This window comes from Arachis stenosperma, chromosome 3, assembly GCF_014773155.1.
Source record: "Arachis stenosperma cultivar V10309 chromosome 3, arast.V10309.gnm1.PFL2, whole genome shotgun sequence".
In the NCBI taxonomy this organism is placed as follows: domain Eukaryota; kingdom Viridiplantae; phylum Streptophyta; class Magnoliopsida; order Fabales; family Fabaceae; genus Arachis; species Arachis stenosperma.
In genome coordinates, this window is record NC_080379.1 from 16,936,380 (window position 1) to 16,958,462 (window position 22,083).

A 22,083-nucleotide genomic window follows, 5' to 3' on the forward strand; every position below is an offset into this window, starting at 1 on the left:
TTAAATTTGATAACTTAGAAAAAAAAGGTTAAGTGTGGAAAAAAAATAGGTGGGAAACTAAATTTTAGGGGAGGAAACTCTAACGCCACGTTTGTTTACGAGGCCAAAATAAACACGGTATAGCCACGTTTTTTAAGCGTGTTGGTTTTTCTTTATGGCCACGTTTTTTCAAGCGTGCAAAAAAAAGATGGCCAAAATTTTAATCAGTGGCCACCTTCGTAAAAGCGTGCCGATTTTTTTCTATTGCCACGCTTTAAAAAGCGTGACCAAATTTTAAATAAGTGGGGACCTTCGTAAAAGCGTGCCCATTTTTCTTTATGGCCTCACTTTTCAAGCGTGGCAAAAAAAAGCGTGGCCAAATCACAAATCAGTGGCCACCCTCGCAAAAGCATGGCTATAGATCACTTTTGGGTACGTTTTAAAAGCGTGACAAGAAAAAAAATGTGCCGACAGACCTTTTTTCTTGTAGTGTGCCTCTCGTTTTCTTTTTTAGGTTGATTTTAAATTTCAATTTGATTTTTTAGGTTTGTTAGTAGTGAACTAGGCTTCAATTAGTTGTTAATTATCAATTTATTTTGTTTGTGTGTTAGAAGCCTATTATAATGAGACTAGACTTTTATTTTCGTTATATGTCAGAAATCCATTTCAATTTTCAGTTATAAGTTTATAACAAAAAAAAATATAATTTTGATGCACGTTTTACACAATCATATAATTATAATTTTTTTTTATTATTCACGTAATTAATATAAAAAATAATTATTTTTATTAATATGACGTTATATAATTAGATACACATTTAAAATAATTTTATACTAATAATATATTAGAATGAAATTCTATAAAAAAAAATTAAACAAATATTGAGAGTGAGAATTAATTACAGTTTTATTAAATTGAGGATAGAAGAATTTAACCCATTGAACTAACTTTATTTTATAAAGAAATAATTTCTAACTTTTTTTATAAAAAATTGGGAGAGATCGTGACCTTACTGTCAAAGAGAATATCTACCACTAACTGCATAGTTCCCAATAAAGAAAGAATTATTGACATTTGCATGGTGTGCTTTTTGAACATCTTTCCTTTTTTTATTTTGGACGTGGAACATCTTTCCTATTGTTATATGCATGCACATGACTCTCACTGCATGGATCAGTCACAATCCACAAAACAACACAAAGTAAAAGAAGCCATTAATTCAAAGTTTTCTTAATTCATCTTAACTATATATTGTATTTTCTTAATTAAAAAAATATTTAAATGACTGATCATTTGTATCGTATGTATATCAGACCAACTTATATTTTATCAACATTAGAAAAAAATATGAGTCAGTTTAATGTACAATGCAGAACAAATACTCTTAATAATTATTACTCTTAATAAAGTTATTTAAAAAGATAATTAAAGATTAAAAAATAATAATATTTAAAAAAAATAAAAAAATTAATTTAAATAATTTAAAATTATTTTATTTAATATTAATTAATTATTATTAAAATAATTATATAATTTTATATATAATAATTATATAAGTATAAATATTATGTTATATAAGATAACTTTAAATATCATTTTTCTAATATTACCATAAAAAATAAAATGAGGAATGAAATTTAAAGCTTACAGAAGGTTTCTTAAATAAGCAGTGAGATTATCATCGCACTCACTTGTGGTTTTTGAGGATGAGAAATCACAAAATTTTTTAATGTCATATGCTGCTTGGTCGGAGATGTTTGCATTGGTAGCAAGAAAATAATCCATTTCTTTATTGTCAGTGTCATCATATTAATCACTGCATCCCCAATCTGCATAATATAAAAAAATTACAAACATTCATCTTTGTTAGCTTAGTCACATTTAAGAGTGCTTTTTTGTAATAATTAAATTGCATTTTTTAAATATCTCTAGATCTTATTTTTTATATTCTGTCAAAAATATAGCTAAGTCCAAAATAAATAAAAATCTAATTAAGAGATCTAACTTTATCTACATCTATCTGATCTCATAGAGGTCGGATGTGGCGATAATAATATAACCATACTTATTTAAACAAATAACTAACTCTTAAGATATTTCTTATTTATTTAAAAAGGAGATCTCAACAACTTTCCTAAAAAAAAAAGAACAGCTACCCACCGATAAAAATGAAACAACTTCCCTAAAAAAAAAAGAACAGCTACCCACCGATAAAAATGAAACTACTCTAAAATGTAGTTATCTATTCTATTATAAATATACTGATACTCTCATATATATCAATCTACTAAAAAACATGCTTAAAACCCTTCTAATTTAAGTACCACCCTCACCTCCTTATGAGAAACTCGGGCAGCAGCACATTGGCAACAAAGAAGTCGGACATTGCCCCCAAAAGAGCTTAGACTTCACGTTCAGACCCAAAAGCAATCCCGTTTTAAGTAACCCCTAGAACACTTATCTATTAAAGTTTCATACTATTGTATAAATTTAATTGTATCCAAATAATTAAAATATCTTTTAATTACTCTATCGATCTTTGTATTTTCACTGAATTTTTAATTAAATTTTTATATATTTTTTTCTTTTCAATTAGGTTCCTATATCATATTAGATTTTATAACTAATAAGTTTCTATGGTAATAATTAAAAATGTTGGAATTAACGAAATATTCTGTTAAACAAAATGGAATATTCAATAAAGTATTACTTATATTTATTTTGTTTAACAAACTATTTCATTAATTCTAATATTTTTGTCATGGTAAGGTTTTAATTATAAAATTTAATATGATATAAAGATTTAATTAAAAAATATAGAGACCTAATTAAAAATTCAATAAAACTATTAGGTTTGTATTTTTTTTTCTGGAATTGGAATTAAAACTGAGTATTGTATTTGGTGATCAGAAATTAAAATTAAAATTTTAGTCCTTTTAATATTTCTAAAAAGTGAAGTCACAGAAAATTAAAATTTTTAGAGACAAATACTAAAATTTTAATAATAATTTTTTTAAATACTCTTATTGAATTTTTAAAATTCTAAATCTGTTCCCCACTTTCTATATTCATCTTAAACCACATATGATATTAAGAAATAACTTTAGTTCAATATATTTTATATCAAATATAATATAAAAACTTAATTTAATTTTTATTTCTTAATCTTTATCTCTAAATTTTTTTTTTCTAAACGCAATATAAAGAGTTAAAGATAATTAAATTTTAAAATATATATATAAAAAGGTGCCATTGTTGGCACAAGTGTGCACAAAAGGCACCAAAAATGGCTTGGTCCTTATGCAGCTTCATACCACCCAACATGGAAAGTATATATATAAAGGTGGCATTATTGGCACAAGCGGCCACAAAAGGCACCAAAAATGGTTTGGTCCATATGCAGCTTCCTACCACCGAATATGGAAAGTTACCAAATGGGTTAAAGCCTTAGAGGACCACTTATCATAACACGTCCTAAGTCCAATAAAACAGGTCTTTTTTATATTCGAGAATCTCATCCATTTGGATATGTATCACCATTACCCAAAAAGGGGATTATATCAGCATAGGAAAAACATGCCAATTCTATGAACACACAAAAGGAAAAAAAAAACATGCCAATCATGAGTCCCAATTAACACAACAACTTGTGATATACGTACTCATGTTAACTAAGAGTTCTAAGTATTTCAAAAATATTAGCATTTTAGTAATTTTAATTGTTGACCTCTATATATATAATATTTTGAGATTAACGACTAAATTTACTAAAATACTAGTATTATTATTGTATCATTTGAAATTTTTCCTAATGTATTAGCATTAAGAATGCACTATAAACAAATTACACTTATTCTATATAAGATAAAGATATAGTATTAACTTATTCTTTATTTATTGCTGAATGAAATTTGAACTTTATTAAGTCTATTTAAATAATAACCGATCCGTCACCTTATAATTCGGTCTTTACTGTGCATTATGAGTTATAACTCGGCGTTAATTATTATTAATTCTTTGCTTGTAACTGACATCTTTATTACCAACTTAATGACCATCATTTCAATCTTAATGACCAAACGGTCATAACATAAATATCATTCATCAATTCTATGCCTATAAAAGGAATCTTCTATATCTAATCTCAGGAAGTAACATGATAAGTTCCATATCATGTTTTACATTCTATATTCATAGAATTATTACACACAACACATGATAATTTCTATTTCATGTCTTACATTCTATATTCATAGAATTATTCTTATACATCTTAAACACTTACTCACTTGAGCGTCGGAGTGTCTTTTGCAGGTACCCACCCTTTATTCTCTCCTTACCGACGTATAACTCATCCCAACAAAAAACTTGAAGACATTCATCGACGGACGAGCTATACACCGATCAAACTCAACCAGAACAATAACTAATAGACAAATTAACACAATTTTATTAATATATATTTTTTATATATATATTTTTACTTTTCCTTCTCATCATGAAAGTAACCACCAGAAAATGCCTAATGCACTTAAATGGAGTATGAATAGTGTGGTAGGACACAGGACCCTATCATTAGTTTCTTTATTTGTCTAGACCTCTTTTTCAAAGCATTTACGATGGTGTAGAATTAAGTTTTATCTACATCTGTAGATACTAGATAGACACGTGTTAGGTTGTTAAGCATTGCAGCTAGTATTTAATAGTAGTGTGTTTAATTAGAAAAATAAATTGTAATGGTTTTCGTCCCCAGGCACGCCGATTGAATAAGTAAGATTCTATGTGGTATGAGATTAATTTAGATAAAAACAAATGTTTGTAATAACACGAATAAGCTGAGGTTTATTCATTTGATTATCGCGGAGAATATAGTTTATTGGTTAAATTAGCAGAGAATATAAATGAGAAATTAATTTCAAATGGTTATTTTGATATTCTTTTTTAGAGTTTAATTTTAATACTATAAAATATTTTATGTAAATGTTCAATTACATCGGTTTTTTGGATAATCTTTACGCTATCAATAAAAAAAATACAAACTTCTTATTTTATATTTAGTAAATAAAAAAAAGTAATACTTATATTTACAATTTTAAAAATACGAGGTATTTTAAAAGTATCTAACAAAAACTTTTAAAATTAATTTGTGTTTATCGAGATTAATTCATATATTAATAAATATCTAAATTTACTCTTATAATTACGTTTATTATGATCTTTTTAGTTAAATTTCAAAAATTATTTCACTAAACACATTTTTTGTTGTTTGTACTTATTTTTAATTTCATATACCAAACTATCCAAACATTATGTTACTGGGGTGTATATGGGTCGGGTAAAGTTGAATTTGTTTTGATCCAGATTCAATTCTAAATAATGACTGGATCTATTTTTGAGATCCTTATTTAATTCTAGACCCGGTGAAATACTTTTCTGTCACACTAAAACTGGGTCTAAAACGATGTTGTTCGGATCTTGATAAACTTTATGTTAAAAAATTATGATATACTTATTTATAAAGAATAAAAAAACATATCTGTTACTGAGAAGTTAATATCTATATTTGAACTTAAATTTATTCATAAATTCTAATTTCATACTTCTTTGATCTATTTTTTAATTCAGTAAGTGTGATTAAAAACAAAATAATAAGCTTATAATTAATATCATATATTTTTTTTAGTCCCTTTAAGGTGCACATAGACCGGGTGAAGACGAGTTCACTTTGATCCATACTCGACTCTAAATAATTATCAGATCTATTTTTAAGATCTTTATCCGACTCTAGCTAAACCTGATAAAATCACATCAAATTAACTCTAAAATGTTCAGATTCAGACCAAACCTTTAAACCAGACTGGACCATATACACTCTTATATAATACAAATTTTAAAAATTTATATTTTAAAACCCAATTTTTATAAATTATTTTTTAAACTAAACCAAACCTTAATCATATCATATCTCTAACACTTTTGTTATAAAATTGTTACCTTAGCAAATTATAACTTAAATATTTTTCTCTCCAAATTAATTAAAAGTACTTTTACCAATTAAAAAAGTGGATTACCTAGGAATAACAATAATAAATAAAATAAATAACCAAACTGATAAATAGATAAATTAAAATTAATATGTAAAAAAAAAATTTTTGATTTTATGGATACATGTATCCTCAAATGCAATGACGATGAACTTAAAATCAACGTGGTTCTTCTAAAAATTAAAAGCTGTGTTAATGGATTTTATTTATTAAGCAACTTTGAGTTTCAATATATTTTAAAAGAGGCTCATTTTTTCATAAGTTAGGGACAAGATATGTTGCACAATAAAATTTAGCGACAATTTTAAACTATCGTAAATTTCATAAAAATTGCCTCTAAAATATACGTACAGAATAAAAAATCAAATAAATTAAATAAGATATAATCAAATAAAGTAGAATAAGACTCTAATCACTATGGATCCTGACAGTCGTCGCGATCATCCCCTTAGTCCTGCTGATGTGGTAATTTATGCAATAATGTCAGTGTCCCTGATAACGTCGTCGCTACCACCAACGCGCATCTGTTTCTGGTATACTGCCATCTATCGCCATATCCGCTGAATCTATTCCAGCTCCAATTTGAGAAAATTTGTCTCTGCCACGCGTGCAAAGATCTCGCTATACTTATCCTCAGATTGTTGCAATTGCTGAGTCTGATTGTAAAGGTTTTGGGTGAGATTCTGAACCAGTTCCCGCAAATTAACGATATTTTTAAGATCAGCAAAACTAATAACAGTGTGAATATACAAAAATTACTGACAAAGAACGACCCTCAATCCGTAAATACAATTCTTATACGATTCAAATGTGGTCTTGTACCACATCGTATCAAAATTGATGACTGAAACAACAGAATTGTTGCATTATATGTCAAAAACAAAAACAAAATAAAATAAAACAAGTTACATACTAGCTTAATCTTGTCTTCATGAGAGTTATTCACTGCTCATTTATAAAACCCTCACTATCTAATTTCAGCAGAAATTTTTTCGTAACTCAGTCAGAACTGATCATACATCAACTTAATCATATTTATATATTATTGTGTACACGCATTATTATTCTATGTAAACCTATCAATAGAGAAGTTATTAGTCCTTCTACCATAATTCCTTCACTTTTCCTCTTAAAACAAATTAGATTTGTGAACTCTTTATCTCAAATAATATAACATCGAATATTGAGGTGCTGACAATTATTTAATGTATATGGAATCTTGCTTATTTATTTTAATATATTCATAAATTAAATAAGCGACATATATTCAAAAATAATTTTTAAAATAACATTTATTTATTTATTATATTTGACCCTTTATTTTAAGTGCATGATCTTAATCTTTGATGAAAAGTTACTTATGAAATTGTTAAACATATCTTATATTCTATATATGTCCCTTGGTTCTATTTAACTATTGATCCAAATATATATTAAAAAAGAGAGAGCTAGCAACAAAGAAAATGAACAGAGAAAATATATAAGATTTGTCACTAATTTGGATATATTGGATATTTGTGTCTTTATAAATTTTTAAATTGTTAAATTCTCATCAACACATGTCACTTTTTTTTAAGTACCAAATTAAATTAAAAAAAAAATTCATCAGCAATCTTACACTTTGTCACCGAATAGAATTTTATATTTTCATTTAAGAATAATAAATAAGACATAAGTTAAGGTAGTATTAATTAGAAAAAGAATATATTATACATAGAAACAAAAAAAAAAAAACATTAAAGAATCACCAATACTACAAATTACACACATTCTTTCTCTTAGCTTCCACTGCATAAAAAAAACATAGCACAACATACTCAACTACCAAACATAGCAATTGTAAGCTAGTAATTCCATACTCCAATTTACTAATCCCCATAATGTAATCTTAATCTAGATGTCATTATACTCGATACTTTAAAAGTATACTCATCGTCAATATAATTTATACTAATAAACTAAAACTTTTAAAATACATACAACAACTATACTCATAAGCAATTTTAGAATACATACTCAAAGTTCAATGTAAAAAATAGAGAATGCATACCTTCTCGACATGGTAGCAATGATGACGACGCAGTGGTGGAAGCGACGGTGCGGTGGTAGCAGTGGTGATGCGGTAATCGAACTGAATGGTGGTTCAAAAAGGGTTAGAATTTCTTTATTAAAAAAAAATAAAAATAGGATGGAATAGAAAAATGGATGAAGACAACCTACTTGGACGACAGAAGAGAGACGTAGTTTCAATGATAGAGAGAGCGGTGATAGCAGCTCTTCCAACAGCAGCGGAGATATAGGGAGCAACTCCATTTGAGGTGACAAAACACGATTCAGGAAACTGTAGCCAATCTTTGGAGGAGAATGGAGGTGGGCGGTGCTGGCGGAAGGTAGCCGGAGGTAGTTGCAGGGGAGAGAGAAAAAGAGAGGAGAGTTGGGAAGAGAAAAGGGTGTTCTCGAAAGTGAGGGGGCACGCATTTTGAATTTAGATCAAATTTATTGTCAGATAAATCTGACGGTAACGTTTTCCAATGCACTAAAATGCAGCGTTTTACTAATTGGGTTTACGGCGGATAAATCTGAAGGTAACTCTATCCCAAATTTTTGCCCCTATTCTTTTTATTTTTTCCTCTAATAATTATCGGTGAATTTACCGTTGGAAACACAAATCCACCGATAATGGTTTGACCTAACGAATTTTATTTCCTTTTCATCGATAAATTCAACGGTAACGCCGCCGCTAATGTGCTACGATAAATCCGAAGATATTTAGTATTTTTCTTGTAGTGATGGTAAGAGGGAACTAGTAATTAAAAGACAAAGAAGAGTATTGGAATTCGCAGAATATTCAAGATATATCACATCAAGGATAAAACGAGAGAGTGAACTTTAGGAAAAGAGGGAAGACACTAAGGTTGAAGAAACTAGTGCTGCACACGGATCGGATCGAATTTGGCCGAAATCTCGATCCGAACCACACTAAATTCATCGGGTAGGATCAGATCTAATATCCGCACTTTTTGAGCTCAGATCCGATTTGCGACTTTGCGAATATGATTGAATCGAATATCGGATATGTGCGATTAAAAAACAAGAAACACAAAATATTCAAAAAAATTAAAAATAATAAAAAGTAAAAAATTTGAAAATTAAAACGAAAAATTCAAAAAGCAGGAAAACCCAAAATCAGATCCACATTACAAAAAATAGAATATAAAAATAAAAAAACAAAATTAGAACCCTAAATCAACACTAATCACAATATAATGTTTATCCCAAAATAAATCAATTATAGCCACCACAATAATATATTCCAAAAATTAAAAACAAAAATTTCGAGGCAACACTCAGCAACAAGTTAGCATATAAAAGGAACACAATGAAACATCAAGCCCTCCTGCATAAGGAATGACCGATTGAGAATGAGGGAGGAGGGAGCATTGACGATAATGGAAGTGGATGATTGAAGATCCTAGTACGACTAGAATAGAAAAGAACAATGTGATGAAAACTAGAGACAGTCTGCAACGAGGATAGAGAAAGACAAGAGCTTTCTGTTGGCACGGCGAAGCAACACGATGAAGAATGAGGTGATGGGCTTCCCAACAACGAAGAACTAGGAGGCGACAAAGGATTATGTTAGTCAGTGTGGCGAGACGGTGACGAAGGAGGCAGCAAGTGGTTGAGGTCAGAGAAGAAATGAACACTGATAATGATAGCTAAAGATGAGAGGGCTGAGAAGAGGGAGTGGAGTGTGTGAGAGAGAGGGGCACAACGCCGCCGAAAGTGAAAAGAAAACTTTTAGGATTAGGGTTTTTGAATTGATGAACTTAGCGATATATATTATTTATTTATTTATTTATTGTGCAGATCTGCAGATCGGATTCGCGAATACAAATGCGATATCCGCAATCCGTTCCTATTAGTGTGTGAATCGGATGTGGATAAATACCGCGGATCTGCGAATATTATCCGATCTATCTTCACCCCTATAAGGAATAATGGTGAAAAAGGTTCGAAGTTTTTCTTCATATAATGACAATTCTGAATTATGTTATTAAGGTCCAAATTTAGTACAACAACTGATCAAAGGAAAGCAAGCAATTTGAAATGTTGTATGTCCAAGATTCAAAAAGGATAAAAAAGATAAACCAGGGTATTAATAGAACAGTATTTAAATAATAAATAGATTATTAAAAATCAATAGAATATGATTTTAAATTACAACAACGATCAACAACGAATTATTTAAATAACTCATCATCTTATGTAACATGGCAAAAAAAGAACTAAAGTATAATGTGCTCAAATTTCTGTATAATGTGCTTAAGTCACCAACACATGTTCTCCTCCACTTTGATATCTCAGAAAGAACAGAAGCTATAAACATCATATCCCAAAACTAGTAACTATGACAAGCAAAATAATGACAACACCAAACAATTTTAGAGATTTTGAAGATAAGCATAATGATAAATATCCATAACAAAGTGACAAATATCCATAATAGATTATTTTAATTTTGTGACAACTCACAAAATGAATTTAAAAAATTGGCTAGAACAAAAAACTTTCTCCAATGCATAACTAGAACAACAATGGTTAGGGTTTGCAGCAACATGGGGGGGTTGCGAGAGAGGAAAGACAGAAGGTTAAAGGTTTGCAGCGACAGAAGGAAGTGACGGCGGAGGGAGTGTCGACGGAGAATTTGCAAGAGAGAGTGAGTGCCGAGGAGGGAGGCCATGCCAGAGAGAATCACCACCAAAGGAGTTTTAGAGTTTACAGCGTTTGACCTTAAAATTTGGCAACTAAAATAATAGTTTACTCAAAATATAAAAATCAAGTGTGTTTTTGTACTTTTAAATAATTTTATTTCATATTGGAGTTTTATCAAGTATTTTTTATTAAATATTTTATTCATTTGATAATAATAATATTAAAAAAAATCAAATTAAAAAACTTAGGACGGACCAACGCCAATTTGCCAAAAAATAGAGTAGGATAAAATTTGTAGACCATCTTTAATTTTTTATTTTAGTGGGATGAGCCAATCCGTCTTATTTATTGGCCGACTTTTGACGAGACGGACGAACTTATAGATTTGCTACCTTCCAGAAGACAAATCTTGTGAGTTTTTTGGTGCTCTTTAGGTTAACTCACTCTTCCTTAATTGAACCCTTGTATATACAGTACTTTTGCACCATAAAATGTAATTATGGAATGACATGTTTTTTATTTTGTAATAATGTAATATATAATTTTTATTCTCTTTTCACTTTTGCCTATTTTCAATGTAATCTAAGTTTAATATCAATTGATGCAAAATATCTTTTATATGCTTAGATATATTAGGACAAAATACGAGGTTCACATAGTTGAAGCTAAACTATGCTATTAATGAAATGTTTAATTATGTTGATGTGAATATTATTTTAATAATTCGTTGATATTTTATAACTAATTTAGTAATTAGAGAGTAACAACTTCTACTAAATAACTTCAGACCTAGTTTGGTAAAGTATTTTAAAGATTTTTCTTTTGCTTTTTAGAAAGATCATGTGTTATATCTTATAGGTTTTAAAAGTAGAGATGTTTTCAAAAACACTTAAAGATATAATTTTTAAATTAGTTTATATTTATTAAAATTAAAAAATTTTAATATAATAATTTAATACATGAATATAAATATTTAAGTTTAATTTATCCTTAATTAAATTATTGATGTTAAATTCATCAAAAAATGTTCTCTATTTATATTTTTCATTGTCATAATTTTAAACGTTAAAATTAGTTTAGCAAATATAATTATCATTATTTGTGTTTATTAAAATTCAATTTTAATCTAATAATTTATCATGTTACAACCTTTTAAAAAAAATATCCGTTTTAAGACAACTTTGATAATATACCAGTAAAAAGAAATAAAGGTTTTATCACCTTTATTTAGGCTTTAACTTCTTATATATACCTTATTTTTTGTTTATTACACTCCACAAATCATGTCCTTTTTTTCTTTCTTTGGAGTTATGATTATACATTTTCTTAATCTTCTATTAATAATTATTTTAAGTAACCAATAAATAATAACTCAAATGGCATAATCTCTTCGTACTCACCTAAAAATTGCAGATTCGAGTCTCATTTTTTAACTTTGAAAAAAAAAAGGGAAAGTCTAGGAGGTCAGCAATTCTATTGAATTTTGGCCAGCATGTAACCAACAGAGAAAGGTGAGCTATTGGATGAAATCTCACACCATCAAATCATCATTGATGGCTAGTTGATGGCTAACAATCATAAAAATTGCTGTTGCTAAAAAAAAAATTATTTTAAGCAATTTGGAGTAAAAATTTGTTCACATTAAAAATAATGATTTGAAATTAAAGGGAGTGAAAGCAAATCGAACTCTATTTAAAGCAACCCTATGCATGGTGCAAACTACACACTACTACTCACTAAAAAGAACTAGTAGCTAATAAAGCTAATATGGCAAAGGCTTTCTTCTTCTTCTTCTCATTGCTGCTTCTTCAAACACTACTCATCATGATCATTGCAACAAGCCATGTTCATGCAATGTTTCAACTAAAAGAAGCAACCATCGACGAAATTCAAAGCGCTTTTGCGCGAAACGAAATCACATCAAAGCATCTAGTTAAGTTGTATAAAGATGAGATCTTTAAAAGAAACCCTATCCTTCGTGGCGTCTCGGATCTAAATCCGGACGCAGAATTTGAGGCTGAGAAAGCCGACCAAGAGCGGTTGGCGGGGAAAAGAGGGACAAAGTTGAGTGGAATACCGGTGTTGGTAAAGGACAACATTGATTTCAAAAAGAAGAAGATGAGTACGACGGCCGGTTCGTATGCGCTTGTTGGGTCGGTGGTGGCGGAGGACGCTTTTGTGGTGAAGAAGTTGAGGGAGGCTGGGGCCATCATTCTTGGCAAAGCCACCTTGAAGCAGTGGAATGGTTTTAGGTCTTACAATATGCCTGGTGGTTGGTCTTCCTATGGTGGCCAAGGCAAGGTAATTAAAATTCTGTTTTCGGTTTGCGTTTTTATTTTAATTAATTAATATTCTAAATTGGTTAATAATTTTAATTTGTTTTCCTATTTAGAAAAGGAAAAAATATATAGTGGAAAAAACTTTCTAAGTGCAGGTTTGGAAGGTGGCAAGTGGGAGAGAGCTTCTGAAAAATCAGAAATGAAATTCCGCATTAAATGATGAAACAAACTTTAGAAAACACGTACATCCATTATGGGAAAGTATCAGGAGCCAATGAAATATTTATACAATGTGTACAATGGAGGTTTATGGAGTATTAGAGATATAATTATTAGTGTTATATTTTTTCATCAGTTGAAGCTTTTGGGATGAGTGGTATCATGACATGGTATTAAAGCGCTAGATCTGAAAGGTCAAGAGTTCAATCCTTGATGAACCCAAAAATTAAACTAATTTTTCGAAAAGATGTTTATTATCCCTTGTACATGAACCCAAAAATTAAACTAATTTTTCGAAAAGATGTTTATTATCCCTTGTACTCGGATGTTTATTCTAAACAGTATAGGAGATGTTCATTGTACAAATAGTCCATTGTCTCCCTAGCGGGATCCATTTATTGTTTTGATTATTAATTAATTATTAACTTAATTTTTTTAGTTTAATTTTTTTATTTTAATAATTTAATAACATATTTTATCTCATATTTTTAAATATTAATAATTAACTGATGATTAAAAATAAAAAATTTTAATAAATTTGACATTTTTTCTCTATAATTATGTTCTAACTCAAACAATAACTAATATCTAACTCCAATAGTAAGTTAACCAATACATACTAACTAACTTAACTGGCAGCATAACTAAATATAACTGTCACCAAGTTAGTTATGCTGCTAAATCAGGAAAGTCAATCTATTACTATTCAACCACGACTTTTAACTTCTACTCAGTTATAAAGAACAAGAACTTTATTTTTTTTAAAAAATTACTAAACAAAATAAATATATCATTTTTTTATAAAATAAACCTAAATATATTATTACAATAATATTTAAAAAATAATAAAAAATTAATTCTAACAGTCTAAAGTTATCTTATTTAATTTTATTAATTATTACTAGAATAATTATGTAATTTTAAGTAAAATAAATATGTAATTACGGGTATTATGTTTTTATTTGTGATTAATGATATGGATACATGGATGGCATGCAGAACCCTTATAACCTGAGCAATGAAGTGTGCGGATCAAGCAGTGGATCAGCAATATCAATGGCAGCAAACTTTGCAACGGTGTCATTAGGGACTGAAACCGATGGCTCAATAATTTGTCCTGCAGCATACAACTCAATCGTTGGAATCAAACCCACCGTTAACCTCACTAGCAGATCCGGCGTGATCCCTATTTCTCTAAGACAAGATTCCGTTGGGTACATATTGCATCATATAATTTTAAATTTATTACGTCATACGAAAAAAAATTATTTTATAATAATATGCATGCCAATCAAAAAGCACATGCACGCATCACTATATCATCATATCGCGTTCTTTTGCAATCAACATCACTAATTATTTAATGAGTAATGTCTCGAATCAAGCCTTTTTTTTTATTATTTTATTTATCTTAAATTTCAAAGTTGGCTAATATTAACTAATTAATATTAATTAACCAAAAATTAATTTTTTATATTTTGACTTCAGTTTTATAATTAATTAGTTGGTCTGTCTTACGTAAAGTTCATTATCACTATCTATTGATTTTTGTATTGAGTTAATTAATTAATTTTTAGTTTTGATATTAAATTAAATTTAACAAAATAATTAATATTGTATGTTAAGTATAATAAAATATTTTTTTTAATTTAAGATAAAAAATTTAATTTATATTTTATTTCGAAAATTAATATAACAATAAAAATATTTATATATAAACACAGTGGGGATTTACATCAAATTCATAATGTTAAATAATTTTATTATTTTCATATGAAAACAATTATACGTGAATTTCTACTATAATATACTTGCTAAATTTTACACATATCTATTTTTATTAATAAAATATTTAATTTTACGGAATTAGATTAGATATACTTGTTCACTTAGGACAAGAGAGAGAAATAATGCATATGACTTCAACAAAAAATATAAACTCTTCTAAGTAATTTTTTGTTGGATGAACAGGCCTATGGCTAGAACGGTAGAAGATGCAGTTTATGTTCTTGACGTAATTGTAGGGAAAGATGAGAAAGATGAAGGAACTGTGAATGCCTCTAAACACATTCCAGAGGGTGGCTATGCTCAATATCTGAATCCTCGTGGTCTACAAGGAAAAAGACTTGGAATCTTGAGATACCCTGATTCTTTTAATATTTTTCCTGAAAATTCTGTTGAGAATGCTACATATCAACAACTCTTCCAAATAATGAGGTTCTGCTGCATCACCACTTTACATTATGCCACATTTATACATTATTTTTAATTTTAACTAAGAATTTAGATAAAAATTTGTATGCAATTATTTTAATGTGAAATTAATATTTGAGAATCGTTAGATAATTTTAATTTAAGGACAACATATAAATGTTTACTAAGAAATTATTATCATTTGTACGTATAGCTAATTAATATAAAAAAGTACTATATTTTCATATAAAAGAAAATTAATTAGATGACAACGGAATTATTTTAGCATAATCTAAGTAGATTATTAATTTCTTGTTGAATAATATATAATCAGGGATCAAGGTGCGACACTTGTGGATGACATAGTAATTGAGAATACTGAAGAAATTTATGAGAATGAAATGATAGCATTGTTAGCCGAGCTCAAGAGAGACTTGAATTCTTATCTGGCAAACCTCGTGTCTTCACCTATGCGATCCCTCACAGATCTCATCATCTTCAACTATAAACACTACGTCCTTGTAAGTATATGAATCATTTTATGTCATTATTTATTTATTTATTTATTATTTTGTTACAGATATATATAATGACTTGTATGTTTAGAGAACTTTTCCAAAAATGGACTTTTTAATAAATTTTAAAAGTAAAAGATATTTTACAGTTGGATATAAAATTAATAATTATGTTACATTGAAATAAAAAAATCAGTCATTAAATCAATTATTAATATAAAATATAAAATATAAATTAAAATAAAATATATGTATTTAATATTTATTATTTAGTGATTATTTTTAAACGTGTATGTAGCATTTCTTTAAACTAATTTACATACACTTGAAGTAATAACAATTAAAATATCTTATTTTGTCTTATAAAATATTTTTTGTAATCCAGAAAAAATATCTAAAAGATGAAAATATAAAATATATTTATCAATAGATATTAAAACACTTTTTTTTTATCAAAATGTTGATTTCTTTTTCTCTAAACATATAACGTCACACAAACTAAATCATCAAGATTAACTAACACTTTCAACCGTGCACGTATAGATAATTTATTACTATCTTAATTATCTTGGTACAGGAGAAAATCATTGAATATCCACAAGACATGTTTCTAGATGCAAACAAGTTCGATGGAATAAGCAAAGAAGTTCAAGAAGCAATATCAAATCTAGAAACACTTTCCGAAAATGGGTTTGAGAAGATGATGAAGGAGAAGAAGCTTGATGCATTAATATATGTGGGACAAAAATTGGTTCCATTTTTAGCGGTTGGTGGTTACCCAGCAATAACAGTGCCTGGTGGATACAACAATGAGAATATGCCATTGGGCGTTTCCTTTGGAGGATTAAAGTATTCAGAACCAACTCTGATTGAAATTGCTTATTCTTTTGAACAAGCTACCAAGAAACGCAGGCCTCCTCCTGATGATGTAATCATACTGCAAGTACCACAAGGCAGGAGCAGCCGAGCACCTCGATTTAATAAATATTAATAAGATAAATATGTCCTAAAAGATTTGGGATCCACTTATAGATTTTTATGGTAAAAAAATATAAGGTAATTAAGTTTTTAAGAAAAATTTGCGACTACTTATAAGTCTTGAGAAAAAAAAATGTCATGTTCGTTTCTGAAAAATTATAGCATTGAACTAACAGTTTTTTTTTTTCGAAATAAAACTTTGTTCAGTGTTATAAATTTTAAAGATTTATTTTTTTTCTCAAAGACTTATAAGTTTATTACAAAATTTTCTTAAGAGACTTATTACCTAATATATTTTTTTTTATAAATTAAACGCAAAATCTTTTAGGACTTATTTATGCTATTACTCTATAATAAATTTGTGTGAATTGAATAAATTGGCGAATTAGTTATAATTGTTGTTTAATATAATGGTATTCACACATTAGGTGATGAGTACAAAGTGTTCTGAGTGATGTGGCTTTGTCATCCCCCTTATGAGATGAAAGCAATGAAATAAGTAGCATCTTGGTGCTGTCAATGTGTAAGTTTAATTAGTTTATTGTTTCAAGTTTTCTGATGTAAGCACATGATTTATGTCATAAATTCACAATATTTTAATGAAAAAATATTGGTGGCAATACCTATTTCAGCTTATTTTATCACATAAGTTTTTTAGTAAATTAATGTTTTTTTTTGTCCGTGTAGATTAAGACACCTAAAATCCTATGATTATTAAATACATTTTTTTATGATATCTTTTAATTTGGTAGGCTAAAAAATAATCCGTCACATATTGAAATTTTATTTAAAGATTTTTTGTTGAACAATGGTTACTACTTACTATACAACAAAACGAAATTCCAACCATTAATGGTTGTTTAGTTAGATTAATAGTCTACAAATTAGACCGATTTAAATTGGTTATATATGTATTTTTTTATTTGTTTGTTATTGAATAGGTCCATAGAAACAAAAAAGCCCATATGAGAAAGATCTAATTCGGCCCGTTTGGTAGGTGAAGAACCCAAACCGGAAAAAAAAAACAAAAAAGTGAAGAACAAGTTCCATTGATGAACACAAAGGTTGTTGACTGAAGAACCCAAAGAAGATTGGGAACCCAACAACAACCCAGATCTTCTTCACCTTCGCATTCCGTTTTGAAAGAAGCAAAAGTCAAAACACAATTGAAGAAAGCCATGTCGAAAAAGGAAGGAGCTTTGCTTCAGTTCGCTCCGATGCAGAGTTCCGTCGATGAAGGCTTCTGGCACAGATTCTCTTCCTTGAAGCTCAACAAGCTCGGCATTGATGATTCTCCATTACCCATCATCGGTTCTTCCCCTTTTCTTGATCCTCTATCAACTACCGTTCTTTTCCTTACAAATTTACTCCCTTTAACGAAAGGGCAACATCAAAATTGTGGTCTTTATTTTTTTTTTCTTGTTTATTCTGATACATGCGTTAGCATAACCCTGTTGGAGCTGAAATGTACACTAATTTTTTTATGATCTTTTTAGTGGGTTCATTCATCCATTTAAGATGCTGCTATTACTTGAATTTATAGGTTTCTATGCACCTTGCTCACATTCTCAAGTGTCAAATCAATTAACTCTGCTAGCTGAGTCTTTGCCGTCTGAATCAAGTGATTCTTCATTGGTACCAGAACCATGCTCTGGTAACAGGAACAAGTGTTCTGTACCTGGGGTTCTTTACAATACCAATACTGTAGAAGGTTTTCATGCACTTGATAAGATGAAACTCTTGAAGGAAGAGGTAGCAAAAGTAAACTCTTCAATTCAGTTCTTATAGATATCTCAAAGATGAGATAGTTCAAAGTGGAAAAGTAGTTTAGACTTTTGGACTAAAATTATCACACGTGTTTTTTTAACCTTCAACTTTTGATGTTAATATAGATATGGAATGATATAGTAACTGGAAAAGCTGCGGAGGACTGTGCAATGCTTTCAAGATTCCTTCTTAATTGCACGCATGCTTATGGTGTGTATTGAGAGCTAAGCCTCAAAGTGGTCATTGAAATTACACTCGTGCCTCATAGTAGTTCCTGAACTTAATAGTTACTCATATTCGTCCAAGTTGCACTCTGGGACTCAGCTCGTCCTTCCGGCACATTCTGTCCATTTGGCGCCACCGGAAAGCTGATCTGGACTTGAAGGTGACACGCTGGCAAAGCTAAAATGATGCAACATTGGTGGTGGCGCGTAAATGCCCTAAAACGATATCGTTTCACTCTAAAACTGCTTTTGAAGAATCCTCCCTCAAACTTCAGGGACCACTCTGTTTGCACTTTGGAAGGTGAGTGTAATGGTGCGAGGGAGAATAAAAAATCGCAAGATGAGGATGGAAGACAACAGTGAAGCTGATTAGCGCTGAGGGTTTCGAATTTGTTGTTGATAAGGAAGCTGCTATGGTTTCACAGACCATACACAACATGCTTACCTCTCCAGGTTGCTCTTATTTCCATCCTGGTTAATAATTCTTCCATTTGCACTGTAAAATTAGGGTTCCGCTCATTTCACTCTTCTGATCGTATTGATAGGGAATTTCGCTGAGAGGCGGCACGGCGAGGTTACCTTCCCTGAGATCTGCACCACCATTCTCGAGAAGATTTGCCAGTATTTTTATTGGCATCTCCAATTCGCAAGGTATTTACTCCTTTTTTGAGAGGCATGTATTCGTGACTTCATGAAATCTAATGTGAATTCTGTTGTATGAGAGTTTTTCGTGAATTTTGTGGTAGTGTATCCGAAGCTACCTATATTCGAAAATTTTGTAAATGCTATGGATTTTTAGAGCGACGAGCAAGGAGGTTTTTATTATGTTTAACTATTTGATTCTATAAAGCGGCCGTTTGATTTTCATTTTTACTTCTTAGGTTTCAAACTGAATTCTTCATGTGTCAGAGTCTGGGGTTTTGCTGAATTCAGTGCTCCATCAAAGAGAGATTGTTTTACATGGTTTTATGTATCATGTGGTTGCACTTTTCATTGTGTGCCCTTCTTTTATCAAATGACAAGAGAAAACTACTGGACAGCTTGAAAATTTGAGATACTACTGAAAAATCGCATTGCTAATTGAGTTGGCCCTTTTTTCTAATTGATGTTTTGGCCCCCTGCCCCCCTTCTCTACCCTAACCAGCATCAATGTTAGTCTTTCTTATGTGTTGCAATGTAAGCTATACTTTCCTTTAGGAAGTAATTGAAAGCTCTGTAGCTCTGATCTGAAATCTCTTAATTCATGCGATGTTATTTTTAGCAAAATAGTTCTATTGACTTGAATAGTGAAAATCTTGCTGTTGTTAGTGGGAAAGAGACAGAGCTTCCTATTGAATCTGAATTAACTTTGGAGCTAATGGTGGCTGCCAATTACCTACATACATGAGCATTTCCTAGGGGTAGTAGCTCTCCATTCTCTGTGTAAGCCTTCATTATTCTCTTGAATTTAACAAGTTTATTATCTGTAGTGGTTATTTTTGTTAATGTAGCGTTTGTTTTTGGTGTTTTTATATCCACTATGTCATTCAGGCAGATGGAGCTGTTTCTTGGAAGAGCTTTCATAAAGATGTGACCGTATAATTTGCTGCCTTTGGAGACTGTATCTTTGCAGGAACTATAGTATGTGTGTAATATGTGTAATATGTGTAATCTAATGGTCATAGGACTCAACTTGAAAAAGTTGCATATGAGTGGCTATTAGATGCTTACTGTCGATGAAGCCATACACTGTGTACATGAACTGATTCAAAGAAAATGTTAATTCAAAGTGAGCATTACTATCTCCAAATAATAGGAAAAAGTGAGCATTACTATCAACAAGCACACCAGCTGCCACCACCCAACCAGCCAGCACCCCACCTGCAAGCACTCCATCTGCAAGCACTCTACTAGCAAGCACTAATCCACCTAATTCAATGCAAGGTGCAACACAGGAAACTATATCAAGGCTTGCAAGCATAATGATATTTGTGTCTCTAATCTTGAATTCAATCCACCCAAAACCAAGAATTAATGACTTAGATTATTATGTTTAGGAACAAATGGTGTCTTTATTTATCTGATTTGGTGAAGTAACTTACTTTGTTGCTTCCTTAATTAGAATCCTAGTGTTGGGGATTTTAGTGTTGGAAACTTATGAGGTCTATATTTTGACAACTCTGATATACTTGGTGATTCTTGTTCTGGCTCTATAATGCCATCTTTGGATGTATTTTTTACATTATGAATATGAATTATAACTTTCTTGAATTGATCTGCGTCAGATATTTGATTTTATTTTGTCCTCTTATATGCAATTAAGATGCATTTCAAACACTGTCCATTTCCATTTTATTGCAAAACAGAAATTAGGATACTATGATTACGTAAGGCCTTAATTATGAAAACTTTGACAAAAATTATATTATGGATGAATATATTAGTAGTTCATATTATTTTTCCAATTTCCAAAATATGCTAGTACAGTGATGTCAAACACTTTAATTTGTATTTCTTTCAAACAAACAAACATGTACAAGTACAAGAGTAATATATGTATGTCATTTGTTTTTTTCTAGATACAATTAGTCAAATTGCTTATTCAATTTTAAGAGAAGAACAACTACTATAATCAACAGCATAAATACAAACACTAAAATTTCACCTACTTTTAGAATCCTAACTTCAGACTCTAATCTTTCAAGTTTTCAAGCAATCTTCATCTTCTATTCTTCATTAAATGGCTTGTTCTACCATCACATGTTATCACATCTTCTTTCAAAATTTTATCTACCCACAGAAACAACCACACCAGCTCTTACTTATAGTCTGCACCCAAGAAAGTGAATCAGTCAAATTTATATATCCAGAAATACAGCAAACAACGACAACAACCACTTACATTGTAGTTTGGACAATCGAAAAATAGTCTTCCTGGGTTAGAATCCATCCCTAACCATCGCAAAACTGGTCTCAACCTGCACCCACACCATTCTGGCAAACACGAATCTTTGTTTCTGGTCATTCTCCTCATAATGCTTCCAAAAGATCGTGGGTTGTTCGAGCTCCCAGTTGCATTACTCGCGCTAGCCATTACCGTTTGGCTTTGAAGATGCTGAAGCCAACACAAGAGAATCCAAGGAAAGAGAAGAGAAGAGAGTGGGCACTGCAAATTGATCTTCAAATT

The 22,083-nt window shown here is 30.0% G+C and overlaps 2 protein-coding genes across 2 annotated transcripts; both read left to right on the forward strand.

Moving 5' to 3' along the window:
- Window positions 1-12,490: 12,490 nt before the first annotated feature.
- LOC130970697 (probable amidase At4g34880) lies at window positions 12,491-17,533 on the forward strand. The gene is made up of 5 exons (XM_057896857.1): window positions 12,491-13,043; window positions 14,240-14,454; window positions 15,212-15,457; window positions 15,768-15,954; window positions 16,526-17,533. Exons 1-5 carry the CDS (start codon window positions 12,510-12,512, stop codon window positions 16,937-16,939), a joined length of 1,596 nt encoding a protein of 531 aa, XP_057752840.1. The 5' UTR covers window positions 12,491-12,509; the 3' UTR covers window positions 16,940-17,533.
- A 1,567-nt stretch (window positions 17,534-19,100) lies between these two features.
- Window positions 19,101-21,120, forward strand: LOC130965600 (uncharacterized). Its single transcript, XM_057890369.1, has 5 exons — window positions 19,101-19,218; window positions 19,263-19,370; window positions 19,463-19,568; window positions 20,226-20,339; window positions 20,448-21,120. The coding sequence occupies exons 1-4, from the start codon at window positions 19,101-19,103 to the stop codon at window positions 20,302-20,304; spliced, it is 411 nt and encodes a 136-aa protein (XP_057746352.1). The 3' UTR covers window positions 20,305-20,339; window positions 20,448-21,120.
- The last annotated feature ends 963 nt before the right edge of the window (window positions 21,121-22,083 follow it).

What these genes read in the sequence shown, in the direction of transcription:
- LOC130970697 (XM_057896857.1), top strand. Translation starts at nt 12,510, where the DNA reads ATGGCAAAGGCTTTCTTCTTCTTCTTCTCATTGCTGCTTCTTCAAACA. An exon ending in CTAAGACAAGATTCCGTTGG is followed by an intron (nt 14,455 to 15,211) that starts GTACATATTGCA and finishes TTGGATGAACAG; the next exon opens with GCCTATGGCTAGAACGGTAG. An exon ending in ACTATAAACACTACGTCCTT is followed by an intron (nt 15,955 to 16,525) that starts GTAAGTATATGA and finishes ATCTTGGTACAG; the next exon opens with GAGAAAATCATTGAATATCC.
- LOC130965600 (XM_057890369.1), top strand. Translation starts at nt 19,101, where the DNA reads ATGATGCAACATTGGTGGTGGCGCGTAAATGCCCTAAAACGATATCGT. An exon ending in CTCTGTTTGCACTTTGGAAG is followed by an intron (nt 19,219 to 19,262) that starts GTGAGTGTAATG and finishes TCGCAAGATGAG; the next exon opens with GATGGAAGACAACAGTGAAG. An exon ending in TGGCATCTCCAATTCGCAAG is followed by an intron (nt 19,569 to 20,225) that starts GTATTTACTCCT and finishes TGCTGTTGTTAG; the next exon opens with TGGGAAAGAGACAGAGCTTC.